Source organism: Sphaeramia orbicularis, chromosome 6 (genome assembly GCF_902148855.1).
Source record: "Sphaeramia orbicularis chromosome 6, fSphaOr1.1, whole genome shotgun sequence".
In the NCBI taxonomy this organism is placed as follows: domain Eukaryota; kingdom Metazoa; phylum Chordata; class Actinopteri; order Kurtiformes; family Apogonidae; genus Sphaeramia; species Sphaeramia orbicularis.
This window is the reverse complement of record NC_043962.1, coordinates 40,159,070-40,179,953: the sequence shown is the minus strand read 5'-3', so window position 1 is coordinate 40,179,953 and position 20,884 is coordinate 40,159,070. Positions and strand designations below refer to the sequence as shown.

Below are 20,884 nucleotides of genomic sequence, written 5' to 3'. Positions count from 1 at the left end.
AAAAGTGTCTCAAAAAAATTAAGCAACATCAAAATTAAATTCAATGTTAGGTTTTAAAATATGTTGTCCCAAAATAAATATTATCCAAATAAAAAAGACAATTACTCAGTTAAAAAATACATTTATTAAAAAAAAAAGTGTTTGAAAATATAAAACTTCATATTCCTCAAAAGAAGACCTCTTCTCTTTTTACCTCCGCCAAGGAGGTTATGTTTTTGCCAGGGTTTGTCTGTCTGTCTGTCTGTTTGTCTGTTCGTTAGTTTGCAACATAACTCAAAAAGTTATGGACAGATTTTGATGAAATTTTCAGGGTTTGTTGGAAATGGGATAAGGAAGAAATGATTAAATTTTGGTGTTGATCGGGGGTGGGGGGGCCCACGGGGGGGGGCGCAGACCAGAAAATGTCATCAAAACCTGTCCATAACTTTTTGAGTTATGTTGCACACTAACGGACAGACAAACAGACAGACAAACCCTGGCAAAAACATAACCTCCTTGGCGTGGGGGGGCCCACTGATTAGCCTTGGCGGAGGTCTGCGCTCTCTGAGTGCTTCTAGTTAAATAAGGTTCATCAAAAAAAAAAAAAAAAAAAAAAAGCATCATCCACCTTTTCAATTGGGGGGGGCTGTTTACCTGAAAGGTCTCTTGCTTTAAAATTAAGGCCACCTCAAAAAATAAAAGCATGGGCTGAAAATTTTTAATTTTTAATTTAACCTTCAGCTAATGTGGCTAATGCTAAGGAAGTAACCCACAGGAAGTGGAGGTCAGTGCACTAAAAATAAAGGTATTTTAAAACTGTATACATTAATATAGTTTGCAAAGCAGTTAAACAATTAAATAATGTTCCTGTGTCTGCTTAAGGTTAAGGTCCACCACAGTGCGCACAAAAGGATCCCTCTGTGCACAACTGTTCACCACAAAAAACACAAAACATCTTCTCTGTCTCCACAAAATAGACAGTTGTCCTTCTTGAGCTGGCGTTAGTTAAGTGACTCCGTTTGAGTTGAGAAGTGATCTAACTGAAATAAATGAGCAATGCCACGATAGTGGAGCGCCACAGGAAGTTCCACATCTCCTCCTCAAAATAAAAGAATTTTAGAACTTTTTGTAGTTAATTTTCATCAAAATAATATTAAATGTCAGGCAGTTGAACAAATTGAACAATTGCTTACTTGCACTGGTAGTTCACAAAGTTGCAGTCAACTTTTCGCATTAGCATTAGCTTAGCAATGAACCTTCACACAGTGCACACAAGGGCCATTTACCAATGAAAACTGACCCCAACCATACCCTAACCCTAACCTTAACCATTTAACACCCAGGCCTAACCTTAAGCAGACACGGGAACCTTATTTAATCATTTATCTGCTTTGCAAACTATATAAATGTCTGTATTTTTAAAATAATTTTATTTTTAGCTCACCGACCTCCACTTCCTGTGGGTTCTTCCTTAGGATTAGCACTGATTTTAAAGCAAGAGATCTTTCAGGTAAACAGAGGCCCCCTTAATTAAAAAGGTGGATGATGATGTTCTTTCTTTCTTTCTTTCTTTCTTTCTTTCTTTCTTTCTTTCTTTCTTTCTTTCTTTCTTTCTTTTTTGTGATGAACCTAATTTAAAAAGTGAAGTGTTTTCTTTTTTAGGCATATGAAATTTTATATTTTCAAATACTCTTTGCTCTTTAATAAATGTATTTTTTCATTGACTAATTGTCTTTTTTATTTGGATGATATTTATTTTGGGGCAACGTATTTTAAAACCTACCACTGAATTTAATTTATGATGTTGCTCAATTTTATTTTGAGACACTTACATTTGTATTAGTCTATTTCATTTGAGGATATTATTTTTAAAAAATCATACAAATTTATTTTATTTCTTTTTACAAATGTATTTTTTGTTACAAGTTGTTTTTTTGTTTTTTTTAAGAGATTGTTTTTTTCATGCAAGTTTTTGTTTAAGGGGTACATTGATTTTTCAGATACTTCTTTCTGAAAAATGACAATCTTTTTTTTTTCTTATAGTGGATAATTTTTTGGGCTGTTACCCCTCTGGGCCACCGAAGCTGGGACAAAAGACAAAACAAAAACAAAAACAAAAAAAAAGACGACACAAGAGAAAATGTAATGTTCATTACTTTACAACTTAAATGTTTACATTATGTGGCCTGAGGTACAGTTTGTTTTCAACAGAAACAGCTGGTAGAAATGTCCTAAAGGCTACACTTATACTTTTGTACTTTGATAACATTTCAGAAACTGAAGTTTTATATTTTTACTTGAGTAAAGGGACAAGTGGTTCTGACTGGACAGCAATGATGTTAAGCAGTTAAAATGAGACCAACCTAAAAATTACACAGCATTAAAATGTAAATGGTAAAATGGTAAATGGACTTCACTTACATAGCCCATTTTCTACACCTTCATGGTGCCCAAAGGGCTTTACAAAGCCTCACATTCACCCATTCACGCACACACTCATATATCAATGGGCGGCTGCTGCCAAGCACGGCGCTGCCAGGCCCCACTGGGAATGTGAAAACGTAACATACATATTAATGCAGCAGGAAAATAAACCCAAATGTAGTAAAACACTGATGAGGACCACTTCACAACACAATAATTATTACTTTTACTTAATTAAGGTTCTGAATGATATTTTACCTGAAGCACAGTATTTTCTGTGTGTGCTACTAGAACTTTTACTGAAGTAAAGGATCTGAATACTTCCCCCACCTCTGTCTGTCAGTCTGTCTATTTGAATCATCTGTCTCACCTTTGTGCCCTGGATGTGAGACAGGACCCTCAGAGGCCTCAGAGCTCTCAGGTACCTCAGAGATGGTTCAACTCCTGCCATTTCAGCCGACGTGGACACAAGCAACAACTGGAAGACACAGCGCACTTGGTAAAGTCACACTGACATAATCACACATTCTTATCACTCCTATTGCCATGGTTACCTGTTAACAGATCTTCAGCCTTTGAGGTCAAAGTAAACTTAATCAAAAATACTATCGATAGTTTTATATTTTGAAGAACTGGCTAGTAGTAGTTTATCTTTTTTATTTTGGTAACTTGACTTCCAGAACCTGAAAAATATAGGAGGTGTAACAAATGATGAGTAACTAAAATTGCCCAAAAGCACTTTCTCACTGGAAACTGAGGTATAAAGGTATTTAACTGTGTTGTGTATTGATCCAAATCTAGATCAGGTCCAAACATTATATCATTATATTTCAGTGCCAAATGTTTGAATTTTTAAGTGCTGTTGTAAATATTTAAAGACATTGGGCTTTACAGGTTGAATCCCAACTACTGCAATTGAATTCATCTCCATTAACTAAAGTAACCCTCCTCAAATAAATATTGGCATTTGAGTTAATTATTTGCATTTATTTAATGACAGCGTTCAGCTGTCATGCAGTTTTAAGACACTTCTGTCATAAAAATACAAGCAGTTGAGCTTTAAATGATGCTTGTGACCATTCAGCTTCCTTCAGTAACTTTCAATGTGCTCAGGTCTGGACATTTGAACTGTTTTATTTATTCTGTCCAGATATAGACATGGTATAGCTTTAATTTACCTGAGAGAGCTGTTAACCAATTAGTACAATTGTGTATTAGGGCCACTTAAGGTAGCAAGATTTTATTTTATTTTTTCAGGAAGAAGGGCAATGGAGTCATATTTTGAAAAGAAATTCAAAACTTTGTTGAATAAAGTCATTAAGTGATAAATTTACTTTAAAAAAGTCCCAAATGTATAAGAAAAGATTGACATATTCATGATAATAAACCATAAGAAAAAAAAAGTGGACCACTTTCTAAGATTAAAGAAATAATTTACCAGAGAGAACTCAGAAAAATAGGTAAAATCTTGTAAAACACACCAAACATTTTTATTGTATCTTATTTGATCAAAATGTCCCTAATACACCAGTGTTAGTTTTATTCTAAGTATTTATATTAATCGTGTGTGTTCTTACAATTGTGATAATGAAGTCAAAACAGGACCAGCCATTTGTGAAGTATTTCCTGAATCCATGGGCGACCCACTTCAGAAGCACCTCCAGTACAAACAGATAAGTGAACACCTTGTCTGCGTTGTCCACTACTTCCTTAAGGGTCTCCCTGGACACCAGATGGATGTCCTCAAACGCCTGTTCATACACACAGACAGATACTCATGTCACCATTTGGACAGGTGTTCATAGCAAAATGACACTGAGCAGGTGTGTTCCACTGATGTGATGACATTTTAGAAAACTTTACATTGCAATGGACTCAACTCTTCCTGCACTAAAACCTGAATTGAAGGGAAAAAGTAAAACAAACAAACCCTACTTATTTAATTTATTTAACCGTGCACCACTGATTTTTCTAAAAGTCAAACACAAATCAGGCTAAAAATCTTCAAAAACATTTAAATGCCATTAAATTTTAGTGTCTGATAGTTTAGTTATTCTGCAAACCTGACAAAAGTAACATTATACAGTGTCAATAAAAACTGAGGCTAAGAAAAAGATATAAATGTAAATTTCCAAAACAAGAAAGTTAAATAATAACATATGTTTACCACACAGTCACAGTGAGAGTTTTCCCAAATGCATAATGTTAGTATTTACCAAAAATAAACTGCTCAGTATGATGATGAAGGTGAGGATGTTCTCAAAATATCTGTGCTGGACGATGATGAAGCAGGTTTTCCTGAAAATAGACCAGACCCTCCCGATTCCCTGGGATGCGTCTATATCCAGCAATGGGCAGCAGCTGTAACATTCTGAAATATACACACACATAGTTTATATTTGATCCAAAACGTTAATGCTAGTATCATCATTTATGTGTGTGTCTGTGTGTGTTCATACTGTCACTGCAGCAGTTCTCAGGAGTGTTTCCAGGATCATCTTCACTGTCGTTGACCTTCTGCACAAGTTTCTGCAAAAGATTTCACTCAATATGATTCTGATTCTGATTATAGTAGTAGTAGTGGGGTTTGCAGAAGTACTAGATGTCATGGTAGTAGTAGTAGGACTAGTCGTAGTAGTAGTAGTAGTAGTAGTAGCAATAGTAGCAATACCAGCAGTACCTCTAGTAGTACTAGTAGTCGTGGTGGTCATAGAAGTAGTTGTAGTAGTAGTAATAGTTGTAGTGGTATTAGTAGTCCTAGTGGAATTAGTCATAGAAGCAGTAGTGGTAATTCTAATGATGGTATTGGTATTAGTAATTGTTGTAGTAGTTATAGTAGTAGTAGTGGTACTGGTATTAGAAGTAGTAGTAGTAGTAGTGGTGGTAGAGGCAGCAGTAGAAGTATTATTATTAGTAGAGGAGGTATTAGTTGTTGTAGTAGAAATAGTAATGGTAGTAGCATTAGTAGTAGTGATGGTTGTAGTGGTAGTAGTAGTAGTAGTAGTAATGGCAGTAGTAGTAGTAGTAGTAGTAGTAGTAGAAGTAGCAGTCATAGTACTAGTGGTTGTGGTAGTAGTCCAATTTGAAAACCTGATCTAGCTCATATGCCTGATAATTACCCATGATTCAGTGCATGACCATATCAAAATTGTTATAATAATTCAAATTCACAACTTGTTTGTTCAAATGTATAACTATTGTGTGAAAATCATGTTTTATGACAGATTAGTTTTTACTTGTGAGTTTTGAGTCTGGAGTCTGACCTCAGCCTCTGCAACTGGGAGGGTGCTGCTTTCTTTTCCATTCTTAAAGGTGGGGTCCTTGAGTTCTGTGGGATCCTTGAGTTCTGATGCCGGTTCATCTGAGGGCACAAAGGTCAAGGCCACATACTCCTTCTTCCTCTTGTCCCTCTGACTTTGGACCGCTACAGATGAAGTTTGCAGATACATAATAAATCAGTAAATCACAAATACAAAAAAAATGCTTCATACATTCAACCATTACTATCTATAGTGTTTACTCTTGTATTGTATTTTTACTCGTTTGCTTTTATTTTTATTGTGTGTTCTGCTGCTGCACTGGCATTTCCTAGTTTGGGGTATATAAAGTCTGTCTGTCCATTTATCTATCTGATCATCTGTCCGTCCGTCCATCTAAAGGGACTGCCGGTGGTATTTCTACTCTCAAATACAGTATTTAAAGATTTATCCCTAGCGTGTTGAGAATAAAGAGGGATGAAGCTCAGCCTGAGATGCCAATGTATTGGATTGTAGAGATATGAACTATGATAACACAGACATTCAGGAGGATTTACATGACCACTAGAGGGAGTAGTGAGTCACTCTGCTGCTTTCCCAGGATGAGCAAAACCAACACCATGGGGCCTTCAACCAAAACATGAGACATTGACCAGGGATCCTTTTCCCAAAGCAGGTTCAACAAACTCTGAGTCTAACCCTGAACTCGGAGTTGATCTACTCTGAGACAGGAAACTCTGAGTTTTCTGTTCCAGAACAGCCGATTTGACTTAGTTTGGTCAACTCAGAGTACTTTCACCTTTAGTTAAGCACGTGCACCACAACTATAAAAAGACAGCATCAATGAAGCCCCGATTCGACGAGTCACCATGGCAACAGGGAAGGGGAGGGCTGCGTTTTTCACCCCACTAGAATTGGACATCTTAATGCGCTCATACAGCGAGTGTGAACATGTTTTTAGAAAGGAGTGCAACACTGCTGCAGCTGCAAAAGAGAGGGAGACGGTGTGGGGGAACATTGGGTCAGTGCGGAAGTTTAAATGTAGTTCTTTCAATCACAATAATATTACAGGGAAAACTGCTTAAATGGTAGCATATTAACCCTTTCATGCATTAATTATTAATAAACTAGTGACATTTTTGATATGAAATATAGACTTATGGATTTCTACACTGCTATTCATTTTAGTGGATCTGATGCATCAGCAGTTTAACATGTCATTTTTTTATGCATGAACACATCCATAAAACTCTGTCCAGAAACAGAATATATCACTGATTTAAAAAAAACATATCATTTCAGTGTAAAATATAACTGTCCACAGTGATTATATTCAGGGAAACTTCAGTCACTGAGACAAAATGACAAAAACCATTAGGATTAAACTGAACAAACTATTGCCTAAAATGCAGATTATTAAAGAATTTCTTTGCAGCCACATGTTTTGGGTTCATTAAACAATATATCAGGTTAAGATCGGACTTTATTTATCCCACAGTGGAGAAATTCAAGTGTCACAGCAGCATTTGTGAGCCCAAGAAATATTAGAAAACACAATGGCATAATTAAGAGTTAGAGTCATAACTGCAAATAATGTAGCTTTAATTAAAGACTGAATATCTGTCCACTGCAGTGATGTCATGCATGAAAGGGTTAATTAATTTCATTTAGGTGCAATCCCGCAGGGAAGAATAATGTCCTCCTTATGTATTCAACTGTATAATTTGATGTCCTCCTTATGTATTCACAGGCATAGATATTTCACTCCTCCATTACAGCGTCCCAGTGCATGGGGACATTTGCGAATTCTGAGACTGCCGACAGTTTGGTTCAGGTGAACGTTAGTTAGGATATAGGTGGAAGAAAACTCAGTCACAACCTGTCTGTTATTTCAATTGGTTGGTTGTCCCCCTCAAGGATGAAATTCATTCAGCAGAAGTAGGGATGAAAAAATACTACAAAGAACCCCTTTAAAGAGATACAGTTGAAAAATTGAGGGTTACTTGTGTAATCCCTGGTTCTTTGATAACAGAGTGAGGTGTTTCACTATGGGGGTAACCCTGGATGACACCGTTCCCAGAGGTGTGCCTGACGTCAGCATTGCCGGCTCTCTCCACGGCTGGAGAGACGCAACACACTGCACTGTTACTTTCACTCTGCGGTGCAGATGACACTGAGAGTAGAGGCACAGAGACACCGTCCATCTCTGAAAATCCCTCATCATGAGCAGCCCTAATTGCACCACTGATATAACCAACACCATGAGTCCGAGAAGCCAGAGGTACAGTCTGAATGTCACTCCTTTCCCTAGTTGAAAAAGTGTGACATTTTCTGAAAGCTGTCTCCCTCCCCTCTGACAGCCTGACCCAATAAGTGAGGGAGTTTATACTGAGCCCCAGGTACTCCGTGCACTGTGCCGGCTCCAGGTGACTCTTTACCTCGTTTATTCTGAAACCGAGGTCCCTGAGGTGATTTAACACCATAACAGAATCTCTGACCACCTGCTCCCATGAGTGGGAGCAAATGAGATAATCGTCTATGTATGAAAATATCCTGATGCTGCTGTTGCTTAATGGAAACAGCGCTGCCTCCACAAACTTGCTCTACAGCCTCAGAGCTACAGAAAGACCAAATGGGATTGTCTGGAACTTGTCTGCTCCTTGACACACAAACCTGAGAAATTTCCTGTATGCTGGATAAATGGCAATCTGCTAAGTCGATCATCACAAACCAGTCGTTTGGACGGATCGAACTGCAGAGCACTATTTGTGAGAAGCATTCTGAACATGTATTTCCGTAGATGTTTGTTTAACACACGGAGGTCTAAAATGGGCCACAGGGATGAGCCTCCCATCTTTGGAATGAGGAAGTAACGGGAATAAAAACCCTGATGAATTTCCTCACTCAGGACTGGTCTGATTGAGTGTTTGTTTAATAACAACACAATCTCTTCCTCCAAGACCTGAGCCGACACTCCATTTGCTACAGAAGTTAACATGCTGCTGAATTTGGGTGGCCTTATAGCAAGCTGTAGTCTGTAACCCCTGGCAACTGTTAGCAACACCCAAGGAGGAGCTACGTATGCCTGCCACTGTTCCGCTCATGAAGCTAGCGGACCCAAAACGTTGCACGTGAGTGACGTCATCCACCTGCGACGAAGAGGGCTGTTCCCAGCCAGTGGAGTTTAAGCTCCCCCTACTGGGAATGGTGGACCACAGCAATATTCTCTTTTCTTTTTGATCATTGTTTTGTTCATTAATTGAGGGGAGCATTCTGCCTTTGGCAACGTGCCTGGATGCAGGGATGCATTCTTTGGTACTGTAGAGTGTTTGGTGGCACTAACAGAGACCATGGAATCATGTGGTGACACTGTGTGAGTGCTTAGTGACACTATGTAACCTGCCCCTGCGTCTCCTCTCCCTGAAACTGTGGGGAGAGAGACTGAAGGAGGGCTCCTGAAGAACAGGGAACCATAGGAGCCTCCAAACTTTGTATTAAGGGGCTGAATCCCTCCTGCCATCTTTTTAATGGTGGAGAGAAAGGCTGTGCTAGGTCGCACGCTTCTTCTTCCCCTCGCCAGGGTGAGAAGGTGGCCGATTCCTCGCTCCCACGGCTGCAAAGGACTGTTTTCCCCATGGTTTTGAGCTCTCAACCTTAGACTGGTGGCCTGTCTGCTGTGTTGGCCCCAGCTTATGCGCACAGGGGCCACTGTGTCTCACCCATATAGCTGCAGTTGCAAAGCCAGCACTGGGGGGCTGAGATGGACGTGGCTGGGGTTTACGGGGAAAACCGAGGTCAAAAGCTTCTCCCTCCTGCTTCCTACGGGTGCTTGTTTCCTTCATCTTCTCCAATGCAGGGCCAAAGAGACCCTTGGTGGGGTCATAAGCTGCATCCATGATCTCAGCTTTCTGAGAATCACTGAGACCAGAGAGATTTAGCCACAGGGGTCTCTCACCTGTAACTGCTAGCCCCATAACACAGCCACAACCCTGAACTGCTCCCCTAGAGGAGCGTAGGAGAATGTCATTCACCACACATATCTCATCCCAGAAGATGGGGTTCGGAGCCTGACAATCCAGCTGACAACCCATCTCCTCCAGTATCTCAGCCTGGTATGCAGACAGCAGTGTGACAGCGTTGAGGGAGCATGCTGATTGCGCTGCGTACTTGTACATCCTATGGTAAATCGATGTGGCGAGGCGATCCAACTTACTGGGCAGAAAAATGCTAGAAGATGCTGAGAGTGATTTCCGATTGGGGTGGAGGTGGTAAGCCACTGAAGGCTCCACAGCTGGGGGTTCAGCCAGCCCCAGCTCACTCATCCCCTGGACCTCCAGCTTGGAACAGCCCTTGGTAGGCAGCTTGCTCTTAAAGGGGCTGGGCCAGTACCGACTCATTTTTTTCATACAAGCAGGCACTGCTGGAAGAAGCTTTTTGGGTGGAGGCTGGGCTGGCGGGAGCCTCTTACCATCATTGTCACGTCTCTACTTGCTCTGTTCTCTCTCTCTTTCTCAGTCACACCTCCTCATCTCTGACCCTTCCCCTAATCACTCAACTCTTTTCACCTGTGGGTTCCAGCTGCCGCTTATTAGGCCTGGGCCTACATAACCTCTGCCTTGGACATATTTCGCCAGATTGTTCAACTCTGTTGCAACTCTCCAGCACCTCCAATCCAGAACCTGTTTTGTCCCGACCTGACCCACCTGCCCGGATTCCCTGAACCTCCGCTCGTCTGACTACGCCAGCCTGTCTTCTGCCCCCGGTATCGACCCGCCTTCGCCCAACCAAGCCTGTCTGTCTCTGCCCTGGATATCGACCCACCTTCCGTCTACCGACCATGGCTCAGCCTGCTCCCTCTGGTTCTGTCTTGATTCCCCGGTTCACGACCCCCGCCTGCCTTGACCAACCTGCTGCCTATTCCTTGTCTGTTACTAGTTCGTCTGATAATAAATCTGTTAAAAGACTCAAATCTGAGGTGCTGCTTTTGGGTTCTCCATGTGCTTGTGTCAATCGTACAGGTCCCACTCCATCCCCTCAGCACCCTGGGCTGCTGGCCAGGGGATTCCCAGCTTGGCTGCAGCCTTTTTGCAGACCTCATACAAATTGCTGTCCATGAGTGGAATAACCTCACTAGCACTTGATGGTCTGGACTGCTGGGGTGGGAAAGGAGAGTCATCCTCCTCCTCTTCTTCCTCCATATCCCCCATGTCAAGGAGGTCAGAGTTAGCATCACACTCTGCGTCCTCATCTCCCAGTAGTCCTTGATCTAAACCATTGAACAGGGCTATAACTAGGGATTCTGCGTCCATCATGTCCGCCCAGCTCAGCGGAGCTCATGCCTAATGGATGTCAGCCTTGGGAGACAGGACTGCCAGACAGGGATCCTGACTGTTGGCTACCGCTACTCTCAGCCTCCTTTCCAAAATTTTCTCTGGCATTGAAGCGCAGTGAGAACAGGATAGTGGGTCTGCTAGCGAAGCTTGAGTGTGTTTAGGGCCCTTGAACGCTATGCACATTGGGTGAGGGTCCCTGCCTGAGGTGGTGGCACCACATGATGCGGGACACAGGTGGAATGCAGCCTCCTTAGCCTCCAGCTCTGACCCTTTGGCGGGGGTAGCGGCCGTAGACATACTATGGAAAGGGGGGTAAATATTAGACTCGGCTCATCACAACACATACCACCTGCCCAAGCTAGAGCTAATAGCGCAGCTATAACCTAGCAAATAGCAATGCTATGAGTTAGCTCGTCATAAAACATTAGCTAAGCTCAGAGTAATAAGTCCAGATAACAACCTAATGTCACCCAAACTGGTAAAATTCAACTTGCCTTGACGCATTGGTCTGGTACCTTGTGTGAAGTATTTACTCAGCACGATCCGGACTACAGTGGAAAACTGCGTTTGACAACTTACTCCTTGACGGGATGTCTGAGAACTGTTAAGCAGTTAGCCAAAAGCCTGAAGCACGTTGAGGGAGTTATGTAGTTTCTCAAGGAAGAAGGCACGAATGATTTAGGAGGGAGTGGTCAACCATGGTAATAAGGGGGGGTGGGTCTCCGAGCATGGCTCAACCTGTCTGTCATTGACAGACGTGATGTCATTGGAGCTTCCATAGTTGGTCACGCCTTAGCGATTCCCCATAGTGAAACACCGAGCGAAGTTAGAAAAAGAACCATCAGTATTCTTTTAATGTTTCATTTCAAAATTAACATGAAGAAGAAGAAGAAGGTTCTACCAGATTGATCTGAATTCTCTTGGTTCTTCTTTCCCGCCAACCACTGGATTAATGGACCCACTACCCAATTTAACCGTTTCTTCAGGATCTGCATCTTTTCTTCTTCAGGAGCTTCCATAGTGCTACTGAACCAGCTCATCAACAAATATAGGAATAGACTCAGAACCTGCAACAGAACCAAAAACATACTCACTCACAAAGTTCAAGAACATAGTGAGGACCAGCAGCTTCACAGAATGACAAACTGAAAAACAAGACTTAAACCAGGAGGTGGACTCACAAGTAGGTGCCCGATGATCTTGAGAAAAACGAAGAAGACCAGACAGCTGAAAACACCAGAGACCTCCATACATTCCCATAGGACCTCCACCCATTCTCCATAAAGGGCCCTGTTTACAATCATGAATGTGTGGAAGAAGTCAGCCATGTGAAAACGAGGAAGCTCACAATCCGCAGCGATGCAACAGACTTTCTTGGAATAGTCGTCCTGGAACAATGTCATCCCGGTCAGGGAAAAGAAGAAGACCACTAAGCCCAGAGCCAGGGTCCACACAGTCCTGAATCCTGACCTCACCATCCTTAACCACTTGCTGAAGCTCCCCCACCACCGGGCTAATCGCAGCTACACAGGGGACAAATAAACAGACTCGTAAAGACACAGATAGGTGAGGATGAAGATGAGAATCAGTTACTTAACAAATAAATGACTATTAATATGAAAAAAAAAAACCAACTAATCAACAATATGAACAAAAAAAATAACAAATGAATCAACAAAATGAAGAAAAATTAAAGTAATCAATCCTAAACTAATAATCCTCTACATAAATGACATTGATCCACCTATCTCCAATGAAAATGTTCATTGTTACACTGATCACACTGTAATATACCGCACAACACCCAACCTGACCTTCTCACAGCTGCACACGGATTTTAATATAGTCCAACAAAATGTGCTGGAATTGAAAAAGTTTTATATGTTGATAAAACAAATATGTTCAAATGAATCACTAAACCTGTCTTTAGTTACTTCAGCACAGATATCTGGGTATTATAAGTGATGACTCACATCCCATCTTCAACTAGTTAAAAAATATACTTGTTTTTTTTGTAATACAGAATAAAGTCTGGTCTTTCGTTTTGAGACTGAAAATAGACTGGTTCTAAAAACATTTATGTCAGTGTTGGACCATGGGGATGTGATATATATATGCAGCATACTCTCATCTGCCTCTCAAGAAATTACATGTAGTTATAGTGACCAATGAAATTTTTATTATCCCCAAAGGGTAATTAGTTTTATCGTCAGCAGTTAATCAAAATATAAGAACAATAGAATATATCTATATATCTATATGTGTATTTATATATATATATATATATATATATATATATATATATATATATATATATATATATATATATATATATATATATACAGTACAGGCCAAAAGTTTGGACACACCTTCTCATTCTTTGCATTTTCTTTATTTTCATGACTATTTACCAAGGTTATTATCGTTAACGAAAACGAACGAAATGACGAAAACTAAAATTGAAAAAACATTTTCGTTAACTGAAATAAATAAAAACTCTAATTAAAAGAAAAAAAACGATAACTAACTGAAACTGTATCGTGAGCTTACAAAACTAACTAAAACGTATAAAAATTATGGATACAATTCCCTTCGTTTTCGTCTTTGTCAATGTCGGATTGATATGAAATTAATTTATTTGGCTCCAGCAGTTTGAGCTGGTGACACCATACGACACTTCACAGTCTGTCATGTCTGGTCACTGGTGGTTTCCAGTCGTCTTCTGGTCCCCACTCTACCTGGAACATACAGACTGAAGGTGGGACACAGCAGCACAGTCCTGTCTGGGGTTTACTGTAGTGATACATGGGTCAGGTTTTTTTTTTTTTTTTTTTTTTGGCATACCGTGTGTGTGCGCGTGAGTGACAGACCGAGCAGAGCTAAAGGACAGAGTCAAACAGGACTAGCATCCAGGTTAAAACTGGACAGTTTATCACCATGAAAAGGCCTTCCAAGCCCTGAACTGCACAGTTTAGAAGAGGAGAAAAGAGGAGGATGAAAACTAATCCAATTACAGAGGTATGGAACCTGTTAGAATGGTAAAAAACGTTTGATGTTACTAGCTACAGCTAGCTGAACTGAACTGAAGCAAAGTTAGCTAATAATGGAACTGGAGATGATTAAGAGATGAGAGATCTGCTAAGGTGTGGTTTACTGATGAGGAACTGGGTTAGATATGTTTATAAGTGGTTTATATATGTTTCTGTCTGCTTTAACTGCTGGTTAGCTGGTTTATAATAGGTTCCTATCTGCTTTAATTGCTGGTTAGCTGGTTTATAATAGGTTCCTATCTGCTTTAACTGCTGGTTAGCTGGTTATATATGTTTCTATCTGCTTTAACTGCTGGTTAGCTGGTTATATATGTTTCTATCTGCTTTAACTGCTGGTTAGCTGGTTATATATGTTCCTATCTGCTTTAACTGCTGGTTAGCTGGTTTATATATGTTCCTATCTGCTTTAACTGCTGGTTAGCTGGTTATATATGTTTCTATCTGCTTTAACTGCTGGTTAGCTGGTTATATATGTTTCTATCTGCTTTAACTGCTGGCTGCTTTGTGCATCTCCTCTCATGCTTTGCACATCTTCGCATTGTTTCACGTAAGTGACGTTGTGTATGGATTGCACCCCCCCCAACCTGCTATAGGGAATTTATACATTGTACAGTACATTGTGTCTCTGCTCAGTCCATGAGCCGCCCTAACCCGACCCCCAAATAAAGTGTCCAGGGTAACCCATATCCGCGCCTCACTAATTTCTTTGAATAGGATGATGAGGAAGATAAAATATATGAAATAACTAAAACTAATACTAAAACTAAATTAAACTAAAACTAAGCATTCAGAAAAAAACGATAACTAATAAAAACTAACAAACCTGCTCTAAAAACTAATTAAAACTAACTGAATAAGAGAAATAAAAGTCAAAACTAATTAAAACTAAACTATAATTAAAAATCCAAAACTATTATAACCTTGCTATTTACATTGTAGATTCTCACTGAAGGCATCAAAACTATGAATGAACACATGTGGAATTATGTACTTAACAAAAAAGTGTGAAATAACTGAAAACATCTCTTATGTTCTAGTTTCTTCAAAGTAGCCACCCTTAGCTCTGATGACTGTTTTGCACACTCTTGGCATTCTCTTGATGAGCATCAAGAGGTAGTCACCTGAAATGGTTTCCTAACAGTCTTGAAGAAGTTCCCAGAGATGCTTAGCACTTGTTGGCCCTTTTGCCTTCACTCTGCAGTCCAGCTCACCCCAAACCATCTCGATTGGGTTCAGGTCCGGTGACTGTGGAGGCCAGGTCATCTGGTGCAGCACTCCATCACTCTCCTTCTTGGTCAAATATCCCTCACACAGCCTGGAGGTGTGTTTGGGGTCATTGTCCTGTTGAAACATAAATGATGGTCCAACTAAACGCAAACCGGATGGAATGGCATGTCACTTCAGGATGCTGTGGTAGCCATGCTGCTTCAGGTTGCCTTCAATCTTGAATAAATCCCCAACAGCGTCACCAGCAAAGCACCCCCACACCATCACACCTCCCCCTCCATGCTTCACGGTGGGAACCAGGCATGTAGCATCCATCCGTTCACCTTTTCTGCGTCGCACAAAGACACGGCGGTTGGATCCAAAGATCTCAAATTTGGACTCATCAGACCAAAGCACAGATTTCCACTGGTCTAATGTCCATTCCTTGGGTTTCTTGGCCCAAATAAATCTCTTGTGTTGTTGCCTCTCCTGAGCAGTGGTTTCCTAGCAGCTATTTGACCATGAAGGCCTGATTCACGCAGTCTCCTCTTAACAGTTGTTGTAGAGATGTGTCTGCTGCTAGAGCTCTGTGTGGTATTCATCTGGTCTCTAATCTGAGCTGCTGCTAATTTGCGATTTCTGAGGCTGGTGACTCAGATGAACTTATCTTCAGCATCAGAGGTGACTCTTGGTCTTCCTTTCCTGGGGCGGTCCTCATGTGAGCCAGTTTCGTTGGAGCGCTTGATAGTTTTTGCGACTGCACTTGGGGACACATTCAAAGTTTTTGAAATTTTCTAGACTGACTGACCTTCATTTCTTAAAGTAATGATGGCCACTCGTTTGTCTTTACTTAGCTGATTGGTTCTCGCCATAATATGCATTCTAACAGTTGTCCAATAGGGCTGTCAGCTGTGCATCAACCTGACTTCTGCACAACACAACTGATGGTCCCAACCCCATCAATAAGGCAAGAAATTCCACTAAGTAACCCTGACAAGGCACAGCTATGAAGTGAAAACCATTTCAGGTGACTACCTCTTGATGCTCATCAAGAGAATGCCAAGGGTGTGCAAGGCAGTCATCAGAGCTAAGGGTGGCTACTTTGAAGAAACTAGAATATAAGAGATGTTTTCAGTTATTTCACACTTTTTTGTTAAGTACATAATTCCACATGTGTTCATTCATAGTTTTGATGCCTTCAGTGAGAATCTACAATGTAAATAGTCATGAAAATAAAGAAAATGCGAAGAATGAGAAGGTGTGTCCAAACTTTTGGCCTGTACTGTATATCTATCTATCTATCTATCTATCTATCTATCTATCTATCTATCTATCTATCTATCTATCTATCTATATATATATGTATATATATGTGTATATATGTGTATATATGTGTATATATATATATATATATATATATAGAGAGAGAGAGAGAGAGAGAGAGAGAGAGAGAGAGAGAGAGAGAGAGAGAGAGAGAGAGATGCCTGTTTGTAACATGGTCAACTATGCTGCTTTTATATTGGCCAGGATGTGCTTGTAAAAGTGATTTTAAGTGATTTTTTTTTATCTCAATGAGACTTTCCTCATTAAATAAAAGTTGAATTAAAAATAATCAACAAAATGAGTGAGAATGATCAGGAAATGGTCAAATTAAACATAAATTTGAACATAATTTAACAAATAAGCAACTTCACATCTTACATTTGTTTCATTTTGTTGTTTATTTAATTTCACCTCAAAATATGTTGAAAATGCTTTAGTTATCCTTTAGTTTCTGAACTGGAGGAAGATGATGGCATTTCTGATGTTTAATGATGTGTCTTAGCTGATATCAGAATGTTTTGGCTTGTTTTGCTAAAAAAAAAAAAAAAATTACAAATTTTTGACACATTTTGTTGAATATTTTGATCACTTTGTTCTCTTTTTATTCATTTTATCATAACATCAACTAAGAATGTACAAAATAAGTGCAACATGAGTTTTTTTCTTTTCAATTCTTTTATTTGTGAGACCCTGTGCTCTACCAGAAAGTTCAGATTTGGTCTTTTATGTCTTTTTTTAGCTCATACTAACAATTACTTTTACTTCTGCCGTTATGTTTCCATCAGGCTTTGTCTCTTTGTCTGTCTGTTTATCTGTTAGCAAAATAACTCAAAAAGTTATGGACAGATTTGGATGAAATTTTCAGGAAATGTTGACACTGGCACAAGGAACAAATGATTCAATTTTGGTGGTGTTCAGAAGGCGGGGGGGGCTGATCTGCCTTGGTGGAGGTCTGCGCTCTCTGAGTACTTTTCTAGTTTTCTTTTTTTTTTCATTTTGTCCAACTTTCTTCTTTTTTTCTGTTAATTTCAGTCCTTTTTTACTGCTTGTTGTGTTCTGTTGTTGCTCATACTGGTTTATTTTTTGTTCAGTTTGTTTACTATTTTGTTAATTTTGTAAAATATTACTGAATCAGAATGAACAAAATACATGCAATGCGAATGTTTTGATTTAGTATTGTTTTCATACTGCTGATTTTTGTTTTCATTTGTGATCATTTTGATGATTATTTTGTTAGTTTCTTTTTCACTTTGTTAGTTTTCAAAATTTTTGTTCATTTTGTTGATTTTTTAAATTTATTTTTACTATCATTCAATCACAATTGAATTTCTTACTTTTAGGTATTGTTTTAGTGCTGTTTTATTTCATACTGTTGATTGGGGAGGTTTTCGATCATTTTGATGATGATGATGGTTATTATTATTAGCATTATTATTATGTGTCTTTTTTCTTCACTTTGTTAGTTGTCTCATTTTTGGTTATTTTGTTGATTATTTTATTCATTTTAAACATTTTTAGCAGAAGGAGAAAACAACTGTGTGATGTAGATCTAGGGATCCCAAATGTACAGAAATATTGCACTTGTGATTTTGATCATTCTCTGGAAACTTTGTACATGTGAATAATGTAATTGAGAAAATAATCAACACATTAATCAACTATTAAAGCTGTAGTGAGGAAATCATACTGACCATTCTGGGCACTTCGTGGAAATAAAACACGTGAATGTCAAGTGCCATTTTCACCCATAAGACTAAGACGACGATGCTGTCAAAGATGTTCCACTTTCGCTGTAACCATGGAAACCGAGAGAAAAAACAGTTATCACCTTGGAGGCAGCCATTGGTCATCATTACTGAGTTGAAAATAAGCAAGAAGACTGACCTGGAAGAAATTGTACGGATCCATGGCTATGATTTTGAGTAACATTTCAGCTGTGTATATGGCCAAGAAAACCTGCAGGAGGTCAGAGGTCACAGTCAAAAAAACATTAAACACAGTGTATTTAGCATCATGAGTTCTCTGCTGTTAAACATTCAGTGTGTAATGTCTAACAGCCTGGCTAGAGCTCGTATTTGGTTCGTTTGCTCAGGACATTTGAGACAAAAGCAGTAAATATTTTTTCTATGACTCTGCAACACAATTTATGCAAAACATCATATGGTCTTTTTGTCACTGTCACAGTCTTGATTGATTGATTTTTAGTTTATATTTGTTTCCTGATCTGAAACTGACCAGTTCTCCAGTAGCCAGCATTGAATCAAACTCCTCTGTCATTGGGTAGTGAATTGCAGCCATGAAGATGCAGTTGATGATGAGGGTGATGATGATCGCAAGGTCAAAGAATGGATCGTTGACAAACACGTACAGCCCCTGTTTGACCTTCTTCCAGCAGCTGCAGCAGTTCCACCTGCAGAGGAGGCGGGCGGTGGCGGAGCAACATGCAGAACGTCCACATTTTTTGTCCGTCTTAGAGTCTGAAAGGCAGCACAGCAGAAGTCTGAATCAATCAGCTGAGCAGTTAAAAAAAGTTACTGCTTTACCTGCTGAGAGAAAGGTTTAAGTTTATGTCTTTGATATATTTTATTAATTTATTTTATTTTATTAATTTAAAACTCATTGAGATTAAAAATATCTTCTGCAAGACAGCCCTGGTCAAGTCAGCAGCAACAGAACGACAGAAACTTCAGCCATACATCCACACTACAATGTACATAAACCACAAATAAAATTTAGCACTTAAAATATACATAACTCACTTCGGCGTCAGTCATTTATGTGCAATATAATAACACAATGTAATATTCAGCCAGGTTTATTACAATACAATGTCCAATAATATGTTTACATTTTCTAGTCACTTTCTCCTCCTCCGTGTTCATTTATTATTATTATTATTATTATTATTATTATTATTAGATATGTCCTTTGCTTTTGTTGTTTTTCTATTGTCATTTCTATTTAAATGTGTGTGGTTCTTTTAAATGTCCGCTTCACAATTGATCCTGTGGATTGGAATTTCGTTTCCATGTCACATGTTGAATGACAAAGAATCTTTAATAATTTAAAAGGTACTAAAAATGTCACAACAATGTTCCTCAAAAGCATCTCAAAGTGGAACCCAGTGTAATCAATCAGAGCGACATCTACATCCAGATTTAGCATTTTCCCATTCAGTTAAAATGCCTTTGAATGTATTTAACCTATAAAGACCCAAACATCCACCATCGACCAAAACCATCTACTGATCTAAAATGTTTAATACCTGTTGATCCACTAATTCTATCATTCCATGTAAATAATTAGTGTAAAATGCAGTTTGTCATCAGATATGACCCATTTGGACGTTTAAAGGCTTCATACTGAACATGGAAACATTGTCATCTTCTGCAACAACATTAATTCACCAGTAAAACCCATAGTGTTTGATAAATGCCAGTGGATGGACACACTTGGTTTATGTTCAGTTAATGAGAGATTTGACAGAAAAAGTCACTTTTTCTACAGTTTTCTAATATAATAACCCTCAACATTAATTTGAGCGTTTAGGAACATCTACATGACCAGTGAATTTAATACAGGAAAATGCATGATTCGCACAGAAAAAATGGAAAATACAGAGGGTAATATGATAAATCACTTAAGAAAGGTTAAATAGAGAAAAAAATTTATTTGGGAACTGCCACAAAAGTAGCGCTGGGTCTTTATGGGTTAAATAAAACCAGCTCCTTCATTTTTAGCTCCTTCTGTAGGTTTTTCCAGCCAGTGAGAACACAAAATCTAAAAGCTTCGTTTCATTTTCCTTCTATGTTTCAACTTTTGAAACACACAGAGAAAACAGATCTTGGGCCTAAAGATTATAATTATTTGAGTCATTCAGGCAGATGTAAACCAGTAAATATGACAGAAGCGGAGTTAGAATACAAATACATGCATAACACTTTAAAAGCAAAAAAAAAATTAAATTAAATTAAACAAAGTCCTTCACAAAAGAGAAGAACAAAAAGTGTTCAGGAGAGATATTATGAAAATAAGACATAGTGAAAAAACAAGTTTAAAAGACTCTGAAACATAACTTAAAAATGTGCCAAAGACAATTAAACCCTACAGAGTAAAAGTAGGTTTTCTTAAAAGCCTTTATAGACTCAGACTGTCTAATTTCCTCCAATAGGCTGTTCCAGAGCTGAAGGGGTGCCACATAGAAGCTCTATTTCCACAAAATGTAAATTTGAAACAAAGTTTTTAAAAAAAATATGTAAAAAGAAAATGCAATTAATGTGCATTTCCATAATCTTGTTTGAAGTATATAATC

The 20,884-nt window shown here is 39.0% G+C and overlaps 1 protein-coding gene across 1 annotated transcript in view; it reads right to left on the bottom strand.

Moving 5' to 3' along the window:
- Positions 1-20,884, bottom strand: part of LOC115421550 (sodium channel protein type 4 subunit alpha B-like) — a 52,119-nt gene that overhangs the window by 8,777 nt on the left and 22,458 nt on the right. Inside the window, exons 13-22 of the mRNA XM_030137481.1 lie at positions 18,808-19,049; positions 18,457-18,528; positions 18,264-18,362; positions 12,175-12,516; positions 11,895-12,060; positions 5,667-5,827; positions 4,863-4,932; positions 4,620-4,774; positions 3,981-4,154; positions 2,774-2,881 (exon numbers count right to left, since the gene is read on the bottom strand). Of these exons, the coding sequence (XP_029993341.1) occupies positions 2,774-2,881; positions 3,981-4,154; positions 4,620-4,774; positions 4,863-4,932; positions 5,667-5,827; positions 11,895-12,060; positions 12,175-12,516; positions 18,264-18,362; positions 18,457-18,528; positions 18,808-19,049 (1,589 nt within the window). The remainder of the gene's footprint in view (positions 1-2,773; positions 2,882-3,980; positions 4,155-4,619; positions 4,775-4,862; positions 4,933-5,666; positions 5,828-11,894; positions 12,061-12,174; positions 12,517-18,263; positions 18,363-18,456; positions 18,529-18,807; positions 19,050-20,884) is intronic.